The 19351-nt window shown below is 47.7% G+C and overlaps 8 protein-coding genes across 8 annotated transcripts; 4 read left to right on the top strand and 4 right to left on the bottom strand.

Annotated features, from left to right (window-relative positions):
- Window positions 1-587: 587 nt before the first annotated feature.
- LACBIDRAFT_334997 (uncharacterized protein) lies at window positions 588-1913 on the top strand (the record flags this gene model as incomplete). Its single annotated transcript, XM_001889848.1, has 1 exon — window positions 588-1913. One exon carries the CDS (start codon window positions 588-590, stop codon window positions 1911-1913), a length of 1326 nt encoding a protein of 441 aa, XP_001889883.1.
- Window positions 1914-2582: 669 nt separating this feature from the next.
- On the bottom strand, window positions 2583-3199 carry LACBIDRAFT_334996 (uncharacterized protein; the record flags this gene model as incomplete). Its single annotated transcript, XM_001889813.1, has 2 exons — window positions 2583-3045; window positions 3105-3199. 2 exons carry the CDS (start codon window positions 3197-3199, stop codon window positions 2583-2585), a joined length of 558 nt encoding a protein of 185 aa, XP_001889848.1.
- A 244-nt stretch (window positions 3200-3443) lies between these two features.
- On the top strand, window positions 3444-9378 carry LACBIDRAFT_295972 (uncharacterized protein; the record flags this gene model as incomplete). The annotated part of the gene is made up of 16 exons (XM_001889847.1): window positions 3444-3563; window positions 3612-3731; window positions 3787-3808; window positions 4278-4287; window positions 4339-4653; window positions 4902-5016; window positions 5125-5711; window positions 5819-5857; window positions 5882-6042; window positions 6194-6204; window positions 6444-6638; window positions 7029-7091; window positions 7161-7262; window positions 7311-7457; window positions 7585-7813; window positions 8078-9378. The coding sequence occupies 16 exons, from the start codon at window positions 3444-3446 to the stop codon at window positions 9376-9378; spliced, it is 3537 nt and encodes a 1178-aa protein (XP_001889882.1).
- Window positions 9379-9745: 367 nt separating this feature from the next.
- Window positions 9746-10675, bottom strand: LACBIDRAFT_147485 (uncharacterized protein; the record flags this gene model as incomplete). Its single annotated transcript, XM_001889812.1, has 7 exons — window positions 9746-9865; window positions 9916-10087; window positions 10139-10179; window positions 10229-10264; window positions 10317-10416; window positions 10469-10572; window positions 10622-10675. Coding segments are annotated over 7 exons (627 nt in total), but the record flags the coding sequence as incomplete, so codon positions are not given.
- A 149-nt stretch (window positions 10676-10824) lies between these two features.
- On the top strand, window positions 10825-14514 carry LACBIDRAFT_316460 (carbohydrate esterase family 9 protein; the record flags this gene model as incomplete). The annotated part of the gene is made up of 16 exons (XM_001889846.1): window positions 10825-11276; window positions 11332-11721; window positions 11778-11788; window positions 11850-11861; window positions 11911-11962; window positions 12012-12153; window positions 12203-12250; window positions 12308-12514; window positions 12573-12726; window positions 12779-12790; window positions 12840-13263; window positions 13319-13492; window positions 13543-13801; window positions 13862-14079; window positions 14130-14253; window positions 14317-14514. 16 exons carry the CDS (start codon window positions 10825-10827, stop codon window positions 14512-14514), a joined length of 2877 nt encoding a protein of 958 aa, XP_001889881.1.
- Window positions 14515-14596: 82 nt separating this feature from the next.
- On the bottom strand, window positions 14597-17515 carry HDA16207 (histone deacetylase complex protein; the record flags this gene model as incomplete). Its single annotated transcript, XM_001889811.1, has 16 exons — window positions 14597-14724; window positions 14778-14871; window positions 14926-15035; window positions 15090-15169; window positions 15218-15285; window positions 15338-15436; window positions 15489-15555; window positions 15605-15652; window positions 15716-15827; window positions 15886-15915; window positions 15965-16154; window positions 16204-16504; window positions 16558-16696; window positions 16753-16766; window positions 16820-17108; window positions 17167-17515. The coding sequence occupies 16 exons, from the start codon at window positions 17513-17515 to the stop codon at window positions 14597-14599; spliced, it is 2118 nt and encodes a 705-aa protein (XP_001889846.1).
- A 398-nt stretch (window positions 17516-17913) lies between these two features.
- LACBIDRAFT_316458 (uncharacterized protein) lies at window positions 17914-18831 on the top strand (the record flags this gene model as incomplete). The annotated part of the gene is made up of 3 exons (XM_001889845.1): window positions 17914-17958; window positions 18011-18251; window positions 18302-18831. 3 exons carry the CDS (start codon window positions 17914-17916, stop codon window positions 18829-18831), a joined length of 816 nt encoding a protein of 271 aa, XP_001889880.1.
- A 124-nt stretch (window positions 18832-18955) lies between these two features.
- Window positions 18956-19205, bottom strand: LACBIDRAFT_316457 (uncharacterized protein; the record flags this gene model as incomplete). Its single annotated transcript, XM_001889810.1, has 2 exons — window positions 18956-18970; window positions 19020-19205. 2 exons carry the CDS (start codon window positions 19203-19205, stop codon window positions 18956-18958), a joined length of 201 nt encoding a protein of 66 aa, XP_001889845.1.
- Between the last annotated feature and the right edge of the window lie 146 nt (window positions 19206-19351).

Raw genomic sequence — 19351 nt, 5'->3', positions numbered from 1 at the left:
TCGTCGCCCGAAGAAAATTGGCGGTACAGGTCTTCCTGAGCAGAGTTGAAAACCTGTGGGTCAGGTGTCGAGCCGCTGGCTCTAACATTTACGCCCCAAGCTCCGACACACCTGCCCTCCATGCCGGGGCGACCTCCATCAGTAATCTGTCAAGCGGAGATTCATGCCAGATGCCATCAGCATTTTGAACAAATGGTGGTGTATCGAAAGGAAGCGATTGCGCATTTTTTCGGATTTTTCCATTTCCTTTTAAGGGTTTTTGCCAAAATTTCAGGGACCATTTCCTTAAATAGACATTTTCTCAAGAACTGCTCGATAAATCTCTTTGAAATTTGACTGGGAACTTCAGCTAACTAATATGCATCATTTCAGATACTCAAAAAGGAAGTGCTATGTCAGCCATTTTTTTAGTGGGCTTTGCTTGTCCACGACTGTAGTACGTCATTCTTTGTGACGGCTGTATTATCCCGGTGGAATCCCAAGCGCACGTGATGAGATCTCGGTAAATTCTCAGTATTAAGTATGTAGGTGCGGTCTGATTCTTATCGTACTACCCATACCCAACCCCAGCCAACGCCCTATGAATTATGCCACCAACACTCCAACCACTGCCATCCTTAGATGCCCTGAATGTCGTCGAGCAGAATGCTGCCGAACGAATACCAGCAGAAATCCTCATCGATATTTTCACCTATATCCGCCCCGTGTATAAATGCTCGCGGCACCGCTGGATCCGATCTGATACGCCATCCTATAAAGTCGCACTCGCTCGATTTGCTCGTCTCCGGCTCGTCAGTCGCTTCTGGAACCAGACCATTACACCAGTCATTCATAGCGAAGCCGTCATCTCCACCTTACCCATTGAAGCATTGCTGAAAAGCCTGAAATTTCTTGACCACGGAGCCGAGCACATCAAATCTTTGATACTTGTCGACGACACCGTTTTCTATAACACTGGGAAGCCCGGGATATCGAGGGAAGCTAAAGAATTGCTTGCACAAAGTTTGTCATCTAAATGCTCTTCATCCAACATACAGACAATGGAATGTTATGGCATATCTCATGCATTCCTCAAATGGGCATGGATTCCAAAGACCCTGCCGAACTTGCCGTCGACCACGAAGAACCTTGTTCTTCGACGAGTCTCTACACCCACGCTATCACACGCGTTGATTAGTCTGGGCCGTTCTATTCAACGCTTAGAAGTACACTCTTGGTATATTCCCCCAGAATTGAGATATGGCCCCTTTCATCTACCGACTGAGATGCCATTGCTCCAGGATATCACCCTGGTAAACGGGAGTCCTTCTCCAATGGAGATCCAAAAACTCTTCAGTCGGGTTGGAAACACCAGAAAGAGCGCTAGCCGGCACAACTTTCCTCTACGTTCCTTGACATTGAAAAATGTTGCGACAATTGGCGTTGAGGAAACGCTGTCTATCCTTCGCACAAATTCCATCGGCAAAAACATTGTTTCTCTTTTTCTTGAGCCACCTCTTTTTCTTCAGCCACCTCGCCAATATTGGCCAACCGCATACCCAATCGCCATCGTCAAGGAATGTCCATCTCTTGTCAAATTCTCTTACTTATTTCCAATCAAGAAAGACCTTTTCGTCCATCTCCCTCCAACCCTTCGCCATTTGCATCTAGCGATAATTTTCAACCAACACCGCTTTCCAATGTCAAGTGGAAGGGAAGACAGTCTCATCGGTAACGCAGCAGGGTTTGCCGAGGCAGTAGAAGTTCGTCAATACTCTCTTGAGAAGCTTCAGATTTCCACATGCCACGAATACCGTCAATACCGCCAGTCTTCGAGTTACAGAGACAGCACAACTTCTGGTCAACATTCGGCGCTCCAAGAAGCGTGCGATAGTGCAGGGGTGACTTTGCTATGGACTGAATACGAGGAGTAGATCCGGAAGTATGATTCTTTGACTCGATGATCTCCAACGTATCTCGGCCTATTGTACTCGTGTTGTTGGAGTGAGGTGGTGGCTGCAAGTCGCTGGCATTAGGTGTCAATATCAAAAACAGCCTTGAAACAACCTCAGGCTGATCCTTAAAATTCAATGTGGTCGTTACAGGGTCACTTTAGCCTCTGCATATTTCCTCTCATAACCCATGGAGCACATAGAATTTTACATGTGACTAGGAGGGAAACATATACTTATGTACTATATCCGCAAATTTTATTCTGGGTGTTACAGGTACCTCTGCACAAAATGGCCGGCCTGCGCGTTATAATGCCCACTTTGGGCTACTTGGTCAGGAGGGAAAGAGCATAGAGGCTTTTTTCGTTTTGCCGTACAGATTAAAAAAGGAGGGAATAAGTAAAGCCGGATGTCGATACCTATAACTTAGTAGCTCTCTAGATCTTCTCCAAGTGTGTGCCCACAATCCTACTGTGTTTGTAAACTTAAGTTGACCGTTTTTCGAAGTAGAAGGCTACGTTGCAAGGGGGTAGGTATTCCGAGGCGAGGGTACATATATAGTCATAGTGATGAATACGCAAAAGTTATGTAGTTTTGACTCCAAGTACTACGCACTAACACTTTCCGTCACTGGCTCAGCTATCGCTCCCGCTAAACCTGTGGGTTGGCCGTGATATAGTTTAACATAGTAAGGATTTCGGCTTGATCATTCACGATATCGTACTCCTGGGAGACCGGAAGGGGGATCTGCGGTTGCTGAGTGAGGAACGCTACATTGCCCGCCGCATTGATTCCCATAGGCTGAACATGCCACAAGGAGTTTTTCACCCATTTCCAGAACATGCAAGTTCCGCCTTTTGCCGCAATAAGGTAACACCATCCTCCCCCTCCCTGAACTTGTTGCGCATATCCGTCGAGCTGGTTGAGCGTATTCTGGTAGTTCATGCCATTCCCAGCTTTTCCCTCGAAGATGATCTGCCACTTCACAGTTGGCGGAATGACGTGATTGTTGCGGGTAACAAGCAGATCGGTGAATCCATGGTTCAGGTGGACCTCGGGATTAATGGAATAGTTAAGAGTTCGAATTTGCGCCTGAAAATGTGTATTTAGGATGCTGAACAAGAAACAAGTGTTGTCAGCATTTTCGGTAAAGAAGGCTATCGTGGCACTCACGAGCTCCAGATGCCATTCACAAAACCCTCTTCATTTGCATTTGCTTGCACCCAGTTGGCATAGGCATTCGCGTTCGCGAGAGGAAGAAGCGGCATGTCACACAGAACTCTTCTGGGGGATGGAAAAGACGTTTACAGGTACCCAACCCGTTAAATATACTTATTTATCGATCCATCTGTCAGGTCACTGTGCTTTATTGCATGCACATCCCTGACGAGTGTCATTCCATCAGACCAGAGGGAAAATTCAAATGAGGTACGAACCAATAAATGAAACGCACTTTTGTTCCTCATATGTCGCACACGTCGCTAGAAGAATCTTGCGCTTCGGTTCCCATGTATGGTTTACCTGTGGTGCCAGATCCAACTTCGAATCCTCAGCCAAGCTACACTGCTCGAGGATGTACGGCAAGCGCAATTCGAACGGATCCTCTCAACTCCACTGCTCGCACCTGGTGAGGTACGGCAAGTGAAGTTAGAACGGTGCATGATGACAGATGCGCACCAGGGGATCGCGAACTCCCCTGACGGCCTGTTTACCGACCTTGTGGAACCTCCGGGTCCTTTCCAGAATGCGAGAGACACTGGCATCCGTATTGAATCTAACGAACTATACCTGATTCAAATAGTATATTGGGCGAGTGACCAACCCTTGCGAGCGTACGACTTTGAAGTCTTCCCAGTTAGCTTCGCTTGCTTCCAATTGTAAATTTTGGACACTAACCACATATACATAATCCTACACCTTTCGTTGGTCGATTTTACGCATATGTTGGAGCTAAGTACAGCTAACGAGAACCTGGATTCGCTCTTCAACAACCAACATGAAAATGTCAGGAGTTGAATGAATCAATAGGCACAGATAGGCACCAGAAGAACGTAGAATTCGACCTGGCTGCTGGCAGCATATATGCAAATGGTGTCGGCGAAAAGACAACGCCGGAGTTGAAGCCAAGAACAAGGGGAATTCACAAGAGAAATCCAAGAAACCACTTGCCCGTCGGGTCGTGCGAATGTGGCTAAGATGTCATCAATTGAATATTAATTGCTGATAAGATTGGTTTGACCAATGTTGGATCACTTAAGCAGATTGCATGCCCTGGTATTGTAGAGAGAAATGGTCGCTGGTTGGACTAGACTTTGTAATAAAATAACATTGTGATCACCTCGTCAGTGACTTCACAGTATGTACTAGTCACTTTGAGACTTGAAAACGTACTGATTTGAGTATGTAGGCAGGTGCCGTCTGATTCTTATCGTAACGATCCACCCAACCCACAAGATACCAAACGCCGCCCTCCTATGAACTACGCCACCGACCCTCCAACCACTCTTCCAAATTCTCTCTGCTTAGATTCTCTGAATTTCGTCGAGCAGAATGCTGCCGAACGAATCCCAGCAGAAATCCTCATCGACATTTTCACCTACATCCGCCCCGTGTTTAAACCCGCGAAGCAGAGGAGCAAGATCGAATCCGATAAATCATCCTACCAAGTCGCACTTGCTCAATTTGCTGATCTCCGGCTCATCAGTCGCTTCTGGAACCACCAGTCATTCATAGCGAAGCCGTCATCTTCACCCTACCCATTGAAGCTTTGCAGAAAAGCCTGAAATTTCTCGACCATGGAGCCGAGCACATCAAATCTTTAATCCTTATCGACGACACCGCTCTTTTGCATCCCTATCCCCCTATCATCTTAAAGCCCGAAATATTGAAGGAGGCTAGAAAATTGCTTGCCGAGAGTTTATCGTCTAAATGCTCTTCATCCAACATACAAACATTGGAATGCCATGACAGATCTCATGCATTCATCAAGCGGGAATGGGTTCCGAAGACCTTGCCAAATTTGACGTCGACCACGAAGAACCTTATCTTTCGACGAGTCTCCACACCCACGCTATCACATGCGTTGGTTAGCCTGGGTCGTTCTATTCAACACTTAGAGGTCCAATCTTGGTATTCTCCCCCAGAATCGAGAAACGGCCGCTTTCATCTACCGGCTGAAATGCCATTGCTCCAGGATATCGCCCTGGTATCCGGAAATCCTCCTCAAACGGAGATCCAAAAACTCTTTAGTCGGGTTGGCAACACCAGGACGGGCACAACCGTTCGACACATTCCTCTACGTTCCTTGACATTGAGAAATGTTGAGACAATTGGCGTTGAGGGAACGTTGACTGTCCTTCGCACAAATTTCATCGGCAAAAACCTTGTTTCTCTTGTAATTGAGCCACCCAGCTACCAGTTTTGGCCAACCGCATACCCAATCGCCATCGTCAAGGAATGTCCGTCTCTTGTCAAATTCTCTTACTTTTATGTAATCAAGAAAGACCTTTTCGACCATCTCCCTCCAACCCTTCGCCATCTGCATCTAGCAATAATCTACAACCAATGGATCAGGGAAAAGGAAGACGGTCTCATTGCTGGCGCAGCAGGGTATGCCGAAGCAGTAAGAGTTCGCCATTACTCTCTTGAGAAGCTCCAGATTTCCACTTGCCATGAATACCGTCGATCTACGAGAATTTCGAGCAATTCTGGTCAACATCGGCTACTCCAAGAAGCGTGCGATAGTGCAGGGGTGACTTTGCTATGGACCGAATACGAGGAGTAGATCCTAGGTAGATCCTGCCGAAGTATGATACTTTTGACTCGATGATCTTCAATGTATCTCGGCTTATTGTACTCGTGTCGTTGGGGAGCTGGCGGCTGCACAGGCATCAGGTCAAGGCTGCTGAAAGGTCGACAGTCCAGTGGTCCGTTGATTGTTGACGTTCTAGGCTTTCAGCTCTTTTCGTTGCCCTTCAAGGCTTCAACCCCCATTTCTGTCGGAGTCGCCCACGAGATTCAATGGCCTACATGGTCCTCTGCCCATGGGCCTTGGAACCTATGGTCGCATATGACGCGCCTGCCCGTCCCACAGGCCTCAGCAGGCACATAAGTACGTCAAACCAGCCCTGCGTCAAGAAGTACTCGTACGCCGGGGTCCCATGTTAGAATGACGGTGTCAAATTGACGTTACATTGAATCGGATGGTCAGACGATGTACATACAGCCACTAGTAGCTATGTTGCAATGATCTGCAATGATAGGCATACGCGGGGTAAGTATCCCGAGGCGAGGGTAAATAGTCGTGGTGATGAATACGCAAAAGGTATGTACTTCCGGTGACTGGCTCAGCTATTGCTGTGGGTTGACCGTGATATAGTTCAACAGAATAATGATCGCGGCTTGATCATTCACGATATCGCACTCCTGGGAGAGTGGAAGGACGATCTGCGGTGCTAGAGTGTTGATCACTACATTGCCTGCATTAATTCGCATAGGCTGAACATGCCACAGGGTGTTCTTCTGATATCTCCAGAACATGCAAGTTCTGCCTCTCGCCGCAATAAGGTAACACCATTATGCGTGTCCTTGAACTTCTTTCGCATAGCCTTCGAGCTGCTCGATCGTCTTCTGGTAATTACCGCCATTCCCAGCTTTTCCCTCGAAGATGATCTGCCACAACACAGTTGGCGGAATAGCGTGATTGTTGTGGGTGACAAGCAGATCGGGGAATCCATGGTTCAGGCGGACCTCAGGATTGATGGAATAGTCAAGAGTTTCAATTTGCACCCGAAAATGAGTATTTAGGATGCTGAACAAGAAACAAGTGTTGTCAGCATTTTCAGAAAAGAAGGCGGGTATCATGGCACTCACGAGTTCCAGATGCCATTCACAAAACCCTCTTCATTTACATTTGCTTGCGCCCAGGCTGCATAGTCCAACGGAACGGCGAGAGGAAGAAGTGGCATGTCGCACAGAACTCTTCTGCGGGATAGAAAAGACATTTGTAGGTACTCAACCCGTTAAATATACTTAATCCATCTGTCAGCTCATTGTGCTTTATTGCATGCACATCCCTAACGAGTTTCATTCCGTCAGACCAGAGAGGAAATGAGGTACAAACCAATAAATGAAACGCTGCTAGACGCTGCTTTGTTCCTAGTATGTCGCATACGTCCCTAGAAGAATACCGCGCTTCGGTTCCCGTGTATGGTTTACCTGGCGTGCCAGATACAGCTTCAAATCCTCAGCCGCGCTACACTGCTCGCAGCTAATGTACGGCAAGCGCAATTTGAACGGATCCTCTCAATTCCAATGCTCGCACCCGGTGAGGTACGACAAGTGAAGTTCAAACGGTGCATGATGACAGAAGCGCACCAGGGGATGGCGAACTCCCCTGACCGCCTGTTTGCCGGCCTTGTGGAACCGCCGGCTCCTTTCCAGAATACGAGGGACACGGGCATCCGTATTGACTCTAACAAATATACTTGGTTTGAGTATATTCGGCGAGTGACCAACCTTGCGAGCGTACGACTTCGAAGTCATCCCAGTTAGCTTCACTTGCTTCCAATTGTAATTTTGGACACTAACCACATATACATAATCCTACACCTTTCGTTGGTCAACTTTACGCATATGTTTGAGCTAAGGATAGCTTTGTAACGAGAACCCTCGAGAACCTGGATTCGGTCTTCAGCAACTTAGCGACAGGCACAGACAGGGTACAGATAGGCACCAGAAGAACGTAGAGCTTGACCTAGCTGCTGGCTGCATAAATGGTGTCGACGAAAAGACAACGACGGAGTGGAAGCCAAGAACAAGGGCACCAAAAAATCCAAGAAATCGACATTTACCGTCAGGTCGTGCGAATGTGCGGCTGATAAGTAAGATTGGCCTGACCAATGCCAGATCACCATAGCAGATTGCATACCTAGTATTTCCTGTGGGGAGCAATGGTCGCTGGGAAGTGGTGGTGAAATAACATTGTGATCAGGCTTAGTCAGGTGTGTGCACTTCGACTCGAAAACGTACTGAGGTAGATTCTTATCGTAACGTTCCACCCAACCCACAAGAACCAAGACACCAAACGCCGCCTATGAATCATGTCGCCGACCCTCCAATCACTCTGCTAGATTCTCTCTGCTTAGATCCACTTGAGCAGAATCCTGCCGAACGAATCCCAGCAGAAATCCTCATCGATATTTTCACCTATATCCGACCCGTGTTCGAACGCACGAAGCAGCGGAGCAAGATCGAATCCAATAAATTGTCGTATCAAGTCGCACTTGTTCAATTTGCTGATCTCCGGCTCGTCAGTCGCTTCTGGAACGAGACCATCACACCAGTCATCCATAGCGAAGCCGTTATCTTCACCCTACCCATTGAAGCTTTGCAAAAAAGCCTGAAATTTCTCGACCATGGAGCCGAGCACATCAAATCTTTAATCCTTATCGACGACACCGCTCTTTTACATCCCTATCCCCCTATCATTTTTAAGCCCAAAATATTGAAGGAGGCTAGAAAATTGCTTGCCGAGAGTTTATCGTCTAAATGCTCTTCATCCAACATACAAACATTGGAATGCCATGACAGATCTCATGCATTCATCAAGCGGGAATGGGTTGCAAAGACCCTGCCGAACTTGTCGTCGACCACGAAAAACCTCATCTTTCGACGAGTCTCTACACCCATGCTGTCACATGCGTTGGTTAGTTTGGGTCGTTCTATCCAACGCCTAGAAATCCAATCTTGGTATTCTCCCCCAGAAACGAGAAATGGCTGCTTTCATCTACCGACTAAGATGCCATTGCTCCAGGATATCGCCCTGGTATCCGGGAATCCTCCTCAAACGGAGATCCAAAAACTCTTTAGTCGGGTTGGCAACGCCAGAAAGGGCACTACCGTTAGACACGCCGTTCCTCTACGTTCCTTGACATTGAGAAATGTTGAGACACTTGGCATCGAGGGAACGCTGACTATCCTTCGCACAAATTCCATCGGCAAGAACCTTGTTTCTCTTGCAATCGAGCCACCCAGCTACCAATCTTGGCCAACCGCATACGCAATCGCCATCGTCAAGGAATGTCGGGCTCTTGTCAAATTCTCTTACTTCTGTACAGTCAAGAAAGATATTTTCGACCATCTCCCTCCAACCCTTCGCCATTTGCATCTATCGATAATTTTCAACCAACACCGCTCTCCAATCATGTCAGGTGGAAGGGAAGACGGTCTCATTAGTGGTGCAGCAGGGTTTGTCGAAGCAGTAAAAGTTCGCCATTACTCTCTTGAGACGCTCCAGATTTCCACTTGCCATGAATATCGTCGATCTACGAAACTCTCAAGCACTTTTGGCCAACATCTGGTACTCCAAGAAGCGTGCGATAGTGCAGGGGTGACTTTGCTATGGAGTGAATACACCGGGCTATGGAGTGCATACTTCGCCGGTTGAATTTGTAGATGAGTATAGGCATCACAAACTGCTACGAATACAAAGATCCGGAAGTATGATACTTTGACTCGATGATCTACAATTTATCTCGGCCTGTTGTACTCGTGTTAGAGCAAGGTGGTGGCTAGCATTAATTCAAGTCGAGGTCAATATCGAAAACCACCGGATCTTTAGAATTTACAGTAGGTATCGAAGGAGAGGTAAGCTCATCATCCAATTCGATTTCCCACACGGGACTGGTCTCTCTCGTCCGTGAGGGACCGGAGTTTGATGCACTTCCCTTTCCTTTGTCATAGCCAGCACTCGCCGGCGTCGTTGTTAGTCCTGATATAGTTTGTGACTGCGATGTCAGGAGGAACAGAGAACTGGTAGCATTGTTACGGAAAGGCTTATCGAACACATTCTTGACGTTCTTCACTTTGACTTGGCCAAACCCGGGTAGATTCTGGAGTTGGTCAGAAGTGGCTCGGGAAATGTCCGCAAAGCTCTAATGACCGTGAGGTGATCGTCATTTCGAGTAAACTGGACTTAACATACGCCAAATGATGTGCGCAACGTCTCAACATCAGTTTTATTGACTTTGCCGATAGACGTCAATGTCGTGCGCAGAGTCGAGTGGTAGTCTTTGTCAACGCGTTCTTTGATAAGGTCGGGAGGTTTGTGTTCGAATTGTTTGAATGTTGAGAGATAGTGACCGGCTTCATCAAACCTAGAAGTCAAAAGTCAAAAGAAGCGAAAACTCCTGACTGGAAGTACGAACGAGAAGGATACGATGACAGTGACGTTGTTGATTAAACAAACCTGTTGATAGCGGTGAGCTTGGGAATAATTCGGATTGGTTGATATATACTTTCGTGAGCTCACGAATGGAGTCTCGATGTTCCGTCTGCTCTCCAAGCTTCAACGACGTGAAAAAGGGAAAGCTAACTCAGTCTCACTATGTCGCATAGAATTAACAGGATTCGAAGGTTGTAGGAGCGACCCAACCTCTCGATGCGAGCGTGGATATATTCTGGATGAAGACGATGGTATCTCAAGCTGTATGCCGACGTGCAGCCTCATTGAAATTGGTATGCAATAAGGTTCACACCTCAGGAATAAAACACCTGTTGTTCGTCCTACTTGATAGTCTGCAACGATGTCGCCAAACTCTTGTCCAACATTTCGTATGCACTGGAGGACTTGATTTCCCCGCTGAAAAGAGATAAGAGGTAGATCATTGAATATTAGGGTGAAGCGGTACCTGCAGTGGACTAATAATAATGTTGTTTCCGGAGGCTGGGACTACGACGGGTGGTGCATTTGTCGAAGAGGACATGAGCGCGTGACAAAGAAGAACTCGACGCGACGGCATCATCCGGCCCTTACCACATTGTACGCAATCCTGACAGCAAGATGATTCTCACAAATACATAAAGGGGGACGAATTGCTCCACTTCTCGTCCCATGGATAAGTTGCCTATCTACCGCACGGATGCTCCGCGTTCAAAGCCCCGAAGTCGTATCTTCAAGTCCCTCACAGCCGCAGTCTTGCTCGCCGTCGCGTCGCTGGTCTGGTTGGGCAGCACTGTTGACTCGCAAGAGAAAATATCATCGAAGGTCCCTATCAATGCTGCAGAGATAGTCCAGCACTGTCAGCTTCTCGACGTGCAGCCTGGCCCTCCCCAGGACTTCCATCATAGATCCCACTCAGACCGTTTCGTTCCTGGTACACCCCCTACGCTGATAAAAAACGCGACAATTTGGACAGGTCGTGAATCTGGCAATGAGGTTGTCAACGGTGACCTACTGCTGGACAAAGGACTTATTAAAATGATCGGAGGTGTCTACGACACCTCTCTGCTTGATTATCATAATTTGGTGACGATCGAAGCTGGAGGGGCATGGATTACTCCAGGGTGCTCGATCCTCCTTGCTTCATTCCGTAAACCTTGTTGACACGTTGAACTTCAGCATCGTTGACATGCACTCTCATCTGGGAGTAGACAGTGCCCCTGAACTGCGGGGTGCTACTGACACCAATTCTCTCAAGGGTCTTGTTTTGCCATGGCTTCGAAGTCTTGACGGGTTAAATACCCATGACGAGGCTTACAAGCTCTCTGTATCTGGAGGCGTTACAACCGCAAACGTATTGCCGGGTTCTGCTGATGCAATAGGTAACAATTTGTTTTTGGCTGTCGTAAATGATGATACAACCTTCCAGAGTTCAGGTGGTCAAGCCTTCACCATCAAATTGAGACCGACCGCCGAATGGTCATCATCTGCAATGGTCTTGGAACCGCCTTACTCCTTGAATGGAACTCATGTTGATCCCTCATTACCGCCTCGATGGAGGCAAATGAAGTAAGCTAGCTGTTCTTCGTGTTGCGAGATAGTATTCATGACTTTGCCCGCTTTAGGCACGCGTGCGGTAAGTTTCCATCAAAGTCGAAGGCTTTTTTTAAATTTATTTTGCCCTTCTTCGTTGAAAGGTGAAAATCCTAGTAAGGTGTTCTTTATTTTTGATTTTTCCTTGTTCACAGTTGCGTGAAGGCAGGGTTTATTCTGGTACTCGCATGGACACTATTTGGGCGTTCAGACAAGGGTTCGAAACCCCCAATAAAGTCGCTGACAACGTACTGATCGGGTTTTAGGTATGATACAGCTCGCCAGATTAAACAAAAACAGGATGAATATTGCGCGAGGGCATTGGCTGGGCAGTGGGATGGTCTTGGCGCATTTCCGGAGAGTCTTCAGTGGGAAGCACTTATCGATGTTCTCCGCGGTCGTGTCAAGGTGTGTCATGCACTCGTTATATCGATTTCAGCGTATTAAACGGCAACAGGTCCACAATCATTGTTACGAAGCGGTTGACTTAGATGGCATTGTCAGGGTGCGCCTTCCACCTTTTCAGCTCCTCGTTAGATGTACCGTGCTCAAGCCAGAGTAGTTGACGAACGAGTTCAAATTTTCCATTGCGGCGTTCCACCATGCTCACGAGACTTACCTCGTCCCCGATTTAGTGAAAAAGGCATACGGAACGACTCCCGCTGTGGCCTTATTTGCGACCAATGCAAGGTACAAACGTGAGGCATACCGTGGTTCCGAATTCGCTCCGCGCATCTTGACGGATAATGGCCTGAGAGTTGTAATGAAGGTCAATCCGCTAATGAATTTTCTTCCGCGAGTGTCGTCAGCTAACAGTTTTTCATTAGAGTGACCATCCTGTTCTAAACTCGCGTTTCCTACTCAACGAAGCTCAGCAAGCGCATTATTATGGTCTACCTGCTCATCTTGCACTTGCGTCTGTGACGTCAACGCCTGCTGCAGTTTTGGGATACGATCACAGAATCGGATCCATTAGACTAGGTCAGCAGTTTTCTACTTTGAGTTTGGGATGATATTCAGTAATTGTCTTTAGGTTACGATGCTGGTAAGTTTCTTCTGAGTGTCGTCCCCACCACGATGTCAATTGTTGTCAGATATTGTCGTTTGGGACAGTCATCCTCTTGCGCTTGGGGCAACGCCCAAACAAGTATACATCGACGGTGTTGCACAGCTCAAAGCGCCATACGTGGGCGAGAAACCGGCCTATTCCCAGCGAGCACCGAAGACACCCGATTTCGACCGGGAAGCCGAGGAGGCTCTTAAATATGACGGGTTACCGCCACTCTCTCCCAGGAAAGTTAAAAATCTGGTGATTTTCAGCAATGTTGGGAGCCTCTACGTCAAACGTAACGACGGTGTTGAACAAATATTTTCTTCAAACGAGGTCGGGAAATTAGGGGTTGTTGTTGTGGACAACGGCCGCATCACTTGCAGTGGCCTGTTGCCCTCCGCCTGCCCCCTTGCCCAATACGATTCAGCCAATATCCAAGAAATTGATTTGGAAGGAGGTTCTATCTCGTAAGGCAGTTCTTTCTTTTGGTCACAATTAAGATCTCACCACTGGTATTCACAGCCCCGCTCTCGTCAGTTTTGGAAGTCATCTAGGCTTAAATCACATCGACGGCGAGGCGTCGACAAACGATGGAAACGTTATCGATCCGCTCAAGGCTCATGTACCTGATATCTTGGGACAAGGAAGCATCATTAGAGCAGTGGATGGACTTCAATTCTCCACGCGGGATGCGCTGTACGCTCTATTCTCGTACCTTTATACCTTTGCTCAGCACCATTGTCCAGTCTCGCATACCGATCTGGCGTCACAACCGGCGTGACAGCTCCCTCTTCAAACGGGTTTTTGGCTGGCTTGAGCACTGCATTCAACACTGGTCTCCCTCATAAGCTCGTCGAAGGAGCCGTCCTCCAAGACGTGACTGCTCTTCACGTTGCGGTTGGCTTCTCCAGTCCCAGTGTTAGCACCCAAATCGCCGCTTTGCGGTCGCTGCTCCTTGGACAGGGCGTAGGTCAACTGGCATCCTACTTTAAGGATGTTGTCAAGGTTCTTGCTTCTTCTTTTGAAAGGCTATCTTTTCACTTCTGAAGATGTACTTCGTTGCAGGGAAGACTGCCACTAGTTGTGAAGGTGGAAAGCGCAGACATCATAGCTACACTTATCGGCCTCAAAAAGGAGGTGGAAGCCCAAAATGGTGTAGCCATCCAGCTGACACTCGTTGGCGCCAACGAAGCACATCTTCTCGCCCGGGAACTCGGAGAGGCAGGCGTCGGTGTCATCGTAGCTCCACGTCCCTTCCCTGGATCGTGGAAGTCGAGACGAATGTATGTTATAGAGCTGTCTTTCTTTGGACGCGGTTGAACCGCCTTTGCAGCCTGCCTGGTCCCCCCCTCAGCGAAGACAGTGCCACAACCCTGCTCCTTCGCAACAACGTCACTGTTGGTATTGCTGTTGAAGAACAGTGGGCTTCAAGAAATATTCGATTTGATATTGGTTGGGTGAGTTTGAACAAACTTTTCAGATCCACATAATTTGTTAAAGGATGCTATCAAATGTCCCAGACCGCTCTTGAGGCTGATGGAAGGCTTTCAACGTCTGATGCTATCTCTCTGGCGTCAGTCAATCTTGAACAACTTTTGGGTATCAAGACACCCAACACAGATCTTGTCGCCGTCAAGCAGGGTTCTCTGCTTGACTTTGAAGGCAAGATCGTTGGTATTATTTCCCCTCTCAGGGGACTCGTTGATTTGATCTTGTAATCTGAATACCCCCACCGATCTTTCTTGATAAATACATACATGCAAAAAAACAACTGGATAGCAAATTCAAAAACTACAGCATCTAGTAAGGCCTGGCGAGATTATTCGTATGTGTCGTGTCGGATAATGGGTACCGCTGCAAGTTTTCCCTTACAAACTCCTGGACTCCGGGGAGGGCTTGGATGACCATCTTGACTTGCTGGGACTCCTCTGAAATCGGACATGGTCAATACCTCGCATTCTTGATTGAATGACCGACTTACGTATCGGAACCAAAGTCCCGTGTCGTTTTAAGTTGAATGACTTGGCGGAGGGGCCAATGAAGGGGTGATTCTCTGGCAAAATCACAAGAGAGTGCTATATTTCCCAGCTATGTTAGAGCGTGGCGGCAAAGCTCCAAAAGACATTTGCCTTTTTATACCAAGCGCGGATCTCATCAGATGACGGTTGAGGTGCCGTAGGTTGTATTTGGGGTCCGACGATTTGAACAAATGCCTTCACCGACTTAATAACAGATAGAGCTTGCATCAGAGTAAGTGGAACGTCTTCTGGTTGATATCCAGTGATGAACATACCCCGTCGGTCAACGAGTTCAACCAAAGGTTGACAACCAGGACCGTGACCAATAAATACCACCCGAGTCGCGCTGGAAAGCCTGGCAAACCATAAATCGCAAGCGAACAAGGGAAAAGGGAATACTTACTGAATGTAATTGTCCCATAAATATGTAATGATATCTCTCCCGATGTCTTGCGGATTTTTATTTCCTCTCTAGCAGCAAGCTAATGACTTCGTGCAGGAAAAGACGACTTTGTGAACCTACTGTGACAGGCGCTTGGCTCGGTTTTGGATATAAGTTTGCGTCAAGCAACGCATAACCCTCTTTTTTCACCCATGTCACAAGCTTTTTTGAGAAATCAATCTAACAACGGAGTTCTCAGAACATGATCCAATACAGAGTCAAAATGACTTACCAAGTGGGAGCGCTCTAGGTGGACATCGCAAGTGGCGGATGACGCTAATTCTAGTCGCAGATTACCACTACGAGGAATGAGTCAGGAGAGGTACTTGAGCTTGGAGGACGACGCACAATTCGTGAACAAAGACTATTAGTGTTTTGTTTTCGAATATATCTGACCTGCATATGAATGGGTAAGTAAATATGTAACTATGCGTGATTCGATGAAAAAGCGCGACTGACGTGCACATGATTTGTGAAGAGAAGCGCTGCTCGAGTTCCGCACTAATCAAAGGGACTTGCATCATGTCATACTGGGTATATAGGTAGTGTTGCCTGTGTGCTTTGAGGATTTCTGTCACAGCCAAAAGGATCACGATATGAACACAACAACAGGCTAGACTGGAGCAAACCTGGTATCGAGAAGGTTATGTCTTCTAGGCCTGCGACCATTTAGATACAGATATGGATGCTGGAGATTGGACAACTGACCTTCCTGAGGCTCGCATGATTTTGGATCAACGCTCTTCCAATACTTGCTCTGCTCCCTGGCGACTAGCCAAACGGTTTCCGTTGCGGCTTCAGATGCAACGAGAGGCGGAAGCTCGTCGGGAGCTTGCCCCATCAGAATTCTTGCAACAGCTAAGGCAGAATTCGATATTGAGTCCAAGTTGTATCCACCCTGCCATATTTTGTGATTTCAGAGAAGTGTTTCAAATGTACTAGCGTACCTCCAAGGCGACAACTAACCGACCGCCAGCCAATCCAGACAGCATATGCGTCATATGTGCGTACCCCGCAGGAGAAACGAAGCACTCTCCAAGGTCGTCGCCAGCAGCTGCGTCGAAGCCTGCAGAGACTATATATACAGTGGGCGGTTTAGCGATCGCGACGTTGAAGCAAAAGAAATGACACTTGCTTATCACCAGTTCAGGAGCAAACTCCATCGCAATCGGCATAACAACTTTCTGAAAGGCATGAAGGTAGTCGGCGTCTCCCATGCCCGCTTCAGGCCATGGTACGTTGACTGAGCTAAAAAAAAAAAGCTAATCATGAGAGTTTGACACAAGAATTTGGAAACCTACAACCCGAGGCCGGGGCCCTCGCCGCACGACTGCATTCCACCGAAAGGACCACATGGGTAGTAAGTACCTTGCTCATACCGATGTATTGAAACGTAGAGAACGCTGTTATCTTCGTTGAATGCCCTTTGAGTACCATTGCCTGTTTCCGAGGATAAGGTACCTGCAAAGTCTTTTAAAGGGAGGAGAGTTCAATACCGTGATGAACATCCCTGAAATTGACGATGAGCGCGACTCAACAGCATCTATGGTAAAAGTTACAAACCAGTCGAGAATCATAATTTTCTTTATCTTCGTTAGCTGTTGCACGACTCTAGCGGCTACAGCGACGTTGTTAAAGAAACAGAAGCCCATATGCTCATCGGGTTCAGCATGGTGGCCTGGTGGCCGTACGATAGCAAATGTCTTCTTTAATTCACCTCTGGCGACAGCCAAACATGATTCAATCACCCCACCACAGCTTAATAGAGCAGCGCGAGTGGTTCCAGACATAACATACAATGACATTTGTTCATAGTATTCCTCAGAATCGGCGAGTTGCTGATCGGACATGTCTATTTGCGTGCATCTTTGGCATTTTTTTATGACATAGACTGAGGCGAAATAACGCACATTGAATTGCGATAACTTTGTCCCAATGATCGTCGCTATGTACAAGTAAAGCTTCCTCTTTACGAACGGGCCGGATTGGCAACCACTTCATATTTTGAGTAAGTTGGTCGTTTTGTAATGTATTCCATATCCGATCTATGCGAGCTGGCCGTTCTGGATGACCTTGTGGAGAGAAATGGGCCATCATTTCTGTAGAGTATACAAAGCCGACGGTAAGGCCGGGGTGCTTCATGGGGACCGATAATGCACGAGGTCCACGCTGGACCGGTGCAGGAAATTCTCCGTTAGTTTGGGCGGGTTGCTGGTCCACATCCATTGCTTCCGAAGGACCTGCTTCATAGGCCTCCATTTTCTGGACAACTTGCGATCCGGACCAGGACAAGGCCACTGGTTTGTCCCACTGTTTGGGTAAGTGCTATAGGCTTCCACCTATAATAGTTGTAAATATAGACCAAACTTTACGATATTCCGTTAGAGATGGCACTTGCAGGACCATTTGGATTTCTATTTATTACGTCCTTATTCAACCTGAAAGTGACTGGCTATGTGTGATCTTTCGCAATACTAGAAATGTACTTGATGTGGAGGATATACTTAAGATTGGCCAGCAGAGCCATACAACCACAAGCAATGGTCGTGGTGTGCATGTTTTCGATTGCTCATTGCCAACTTGGCCAGCCAGCTAGCGCTGCTCAGATCTCAAAGAAAAAGGCCTTTAGATTATAGGAGACGCATTCGATACATGTCATGCACAGGCGCCATCATGCTCAGCGACAGCACATCATCCATTCCGTGCGTTTCCTTATTAATTTCAGCTTACCCCAGCCTGACCGACCTATTTTAGCTTGATACCACTCTGTACCAGCTTCACACCCTCTCCTTCTTCTTGTCGCCGTCGTTATGGAGTTATCTGTGCCGCATCTTTGCCCAGTTTCAATGCTCAAAGCCGAGGGACCTCGACGCAACCCGATCGTTGCGTTTCTTCTTTGTCATTGTCTTCACGCTCAACCTACCAAGCTTGTGGCTTCATGCGCTCCATCGCCCAGGAGAAGGCAGATCAATTATTCTTGACTTCATTGGAATGTGTACGTCGACTCATGCCTATAAAGATTTCATGCTAAAGGGGTACGACCAGCGTATACGCCGTCGAAACTCTCTCTGTTTTCCCTTGACACACTCATTCTCTTCTTGCAATGGGTCCTTGTCACGATCGCGTACGAGGCGTCGATTTCTCGGCAAATCACAGAGGCCGAGCAAGACATGCTCCTCCCATTTCCCGCATCACCTCTACCATCAGCTCTCCCATCGCCCATTACCTCTACACCGTCATCACCCATTTCTGGCAGATTGCCTGATCATACGAAAACGATATATCCCCCAAACACTCCACCAGACGTCATTGACCTCCGCCTTCATGTTATCATAGCACGTCTGCGCAACCCCGTCCCACCTCCCCCTCGTGCGTCCGACTCTCATGCAGGGGTGCTCCCGCTTCCAAACACGACCCCGTGGCCGCTTCCAGCTGGTATGCGATTATTGATGCGTGCTGGAAGGAATCTTCGGAGAGAAACTGGGACCGGGAGTAGAGCTGTGCCGACGGGGCAGCCGGAGGTTACAGCTGGGAACCGGGATGGCACAACGATGCCTGGAGCCATGGATTCATAGGTACCACCACAGGGGGTACCATCGTTATGGTTTGCGGAAGTTATATTACGGACTTTTGAATTAATGAGTTTGTAATAATGTGCAGCCCAAGTGCAGGGACATTGCGTTTCGGGTCAGTCTGCCATCACCGCTTCTTCATCTAGAGTAGGTGTTGAGTTGTAGGCGATACATATCGGGATGATACTCACCGCTTTCTGAATGCAATCTTTGAATGCAGCAAATTCCTCTTTACAAATGTCCTTTTTCACATCGGTGTACGTTGCCAGGATGCATTTCCCATAGACGGTTGCTTGAGCCGAGCAGGTTACTGTGGAATGAAGAGCCAGCCGTTGTATTGGCCGTGTACGTTGAGCAGTGGCTGCCTGGGCACTCATGATTGTGAAGCAAAGTTGGGTTTACTTGTGAGTTTACGACCCTGGATGCAACTCCAGTCACATGTGTTTGTCACGACTCAACGAGCGACGTCCTCCACAGTGCTGACGTCTTCAAAGTCTACATATCCGACGCGACCAATGTTGGT

The sequence above is a fragment of the Laccaria bicolor genome, genomic scaffold (assembly GCF_000143565.1).
Source record: "Laccaria bicolor S238N-H82 LACBIscaffold_73 genomic scaffold, whole genome shotgun sequence".
NCBI classification, from domain to species: Eukaryota; Fungi; Basidiomycota; class Agaricomycetes; order Agaricales; family Hydnangiaceae; genus Laccaria; species Laccaria bicolor.
Note: the sequence above shows the minus strand (reverse complement) of the source record. Positions and strands in the feature narration are given on the sequence as shown.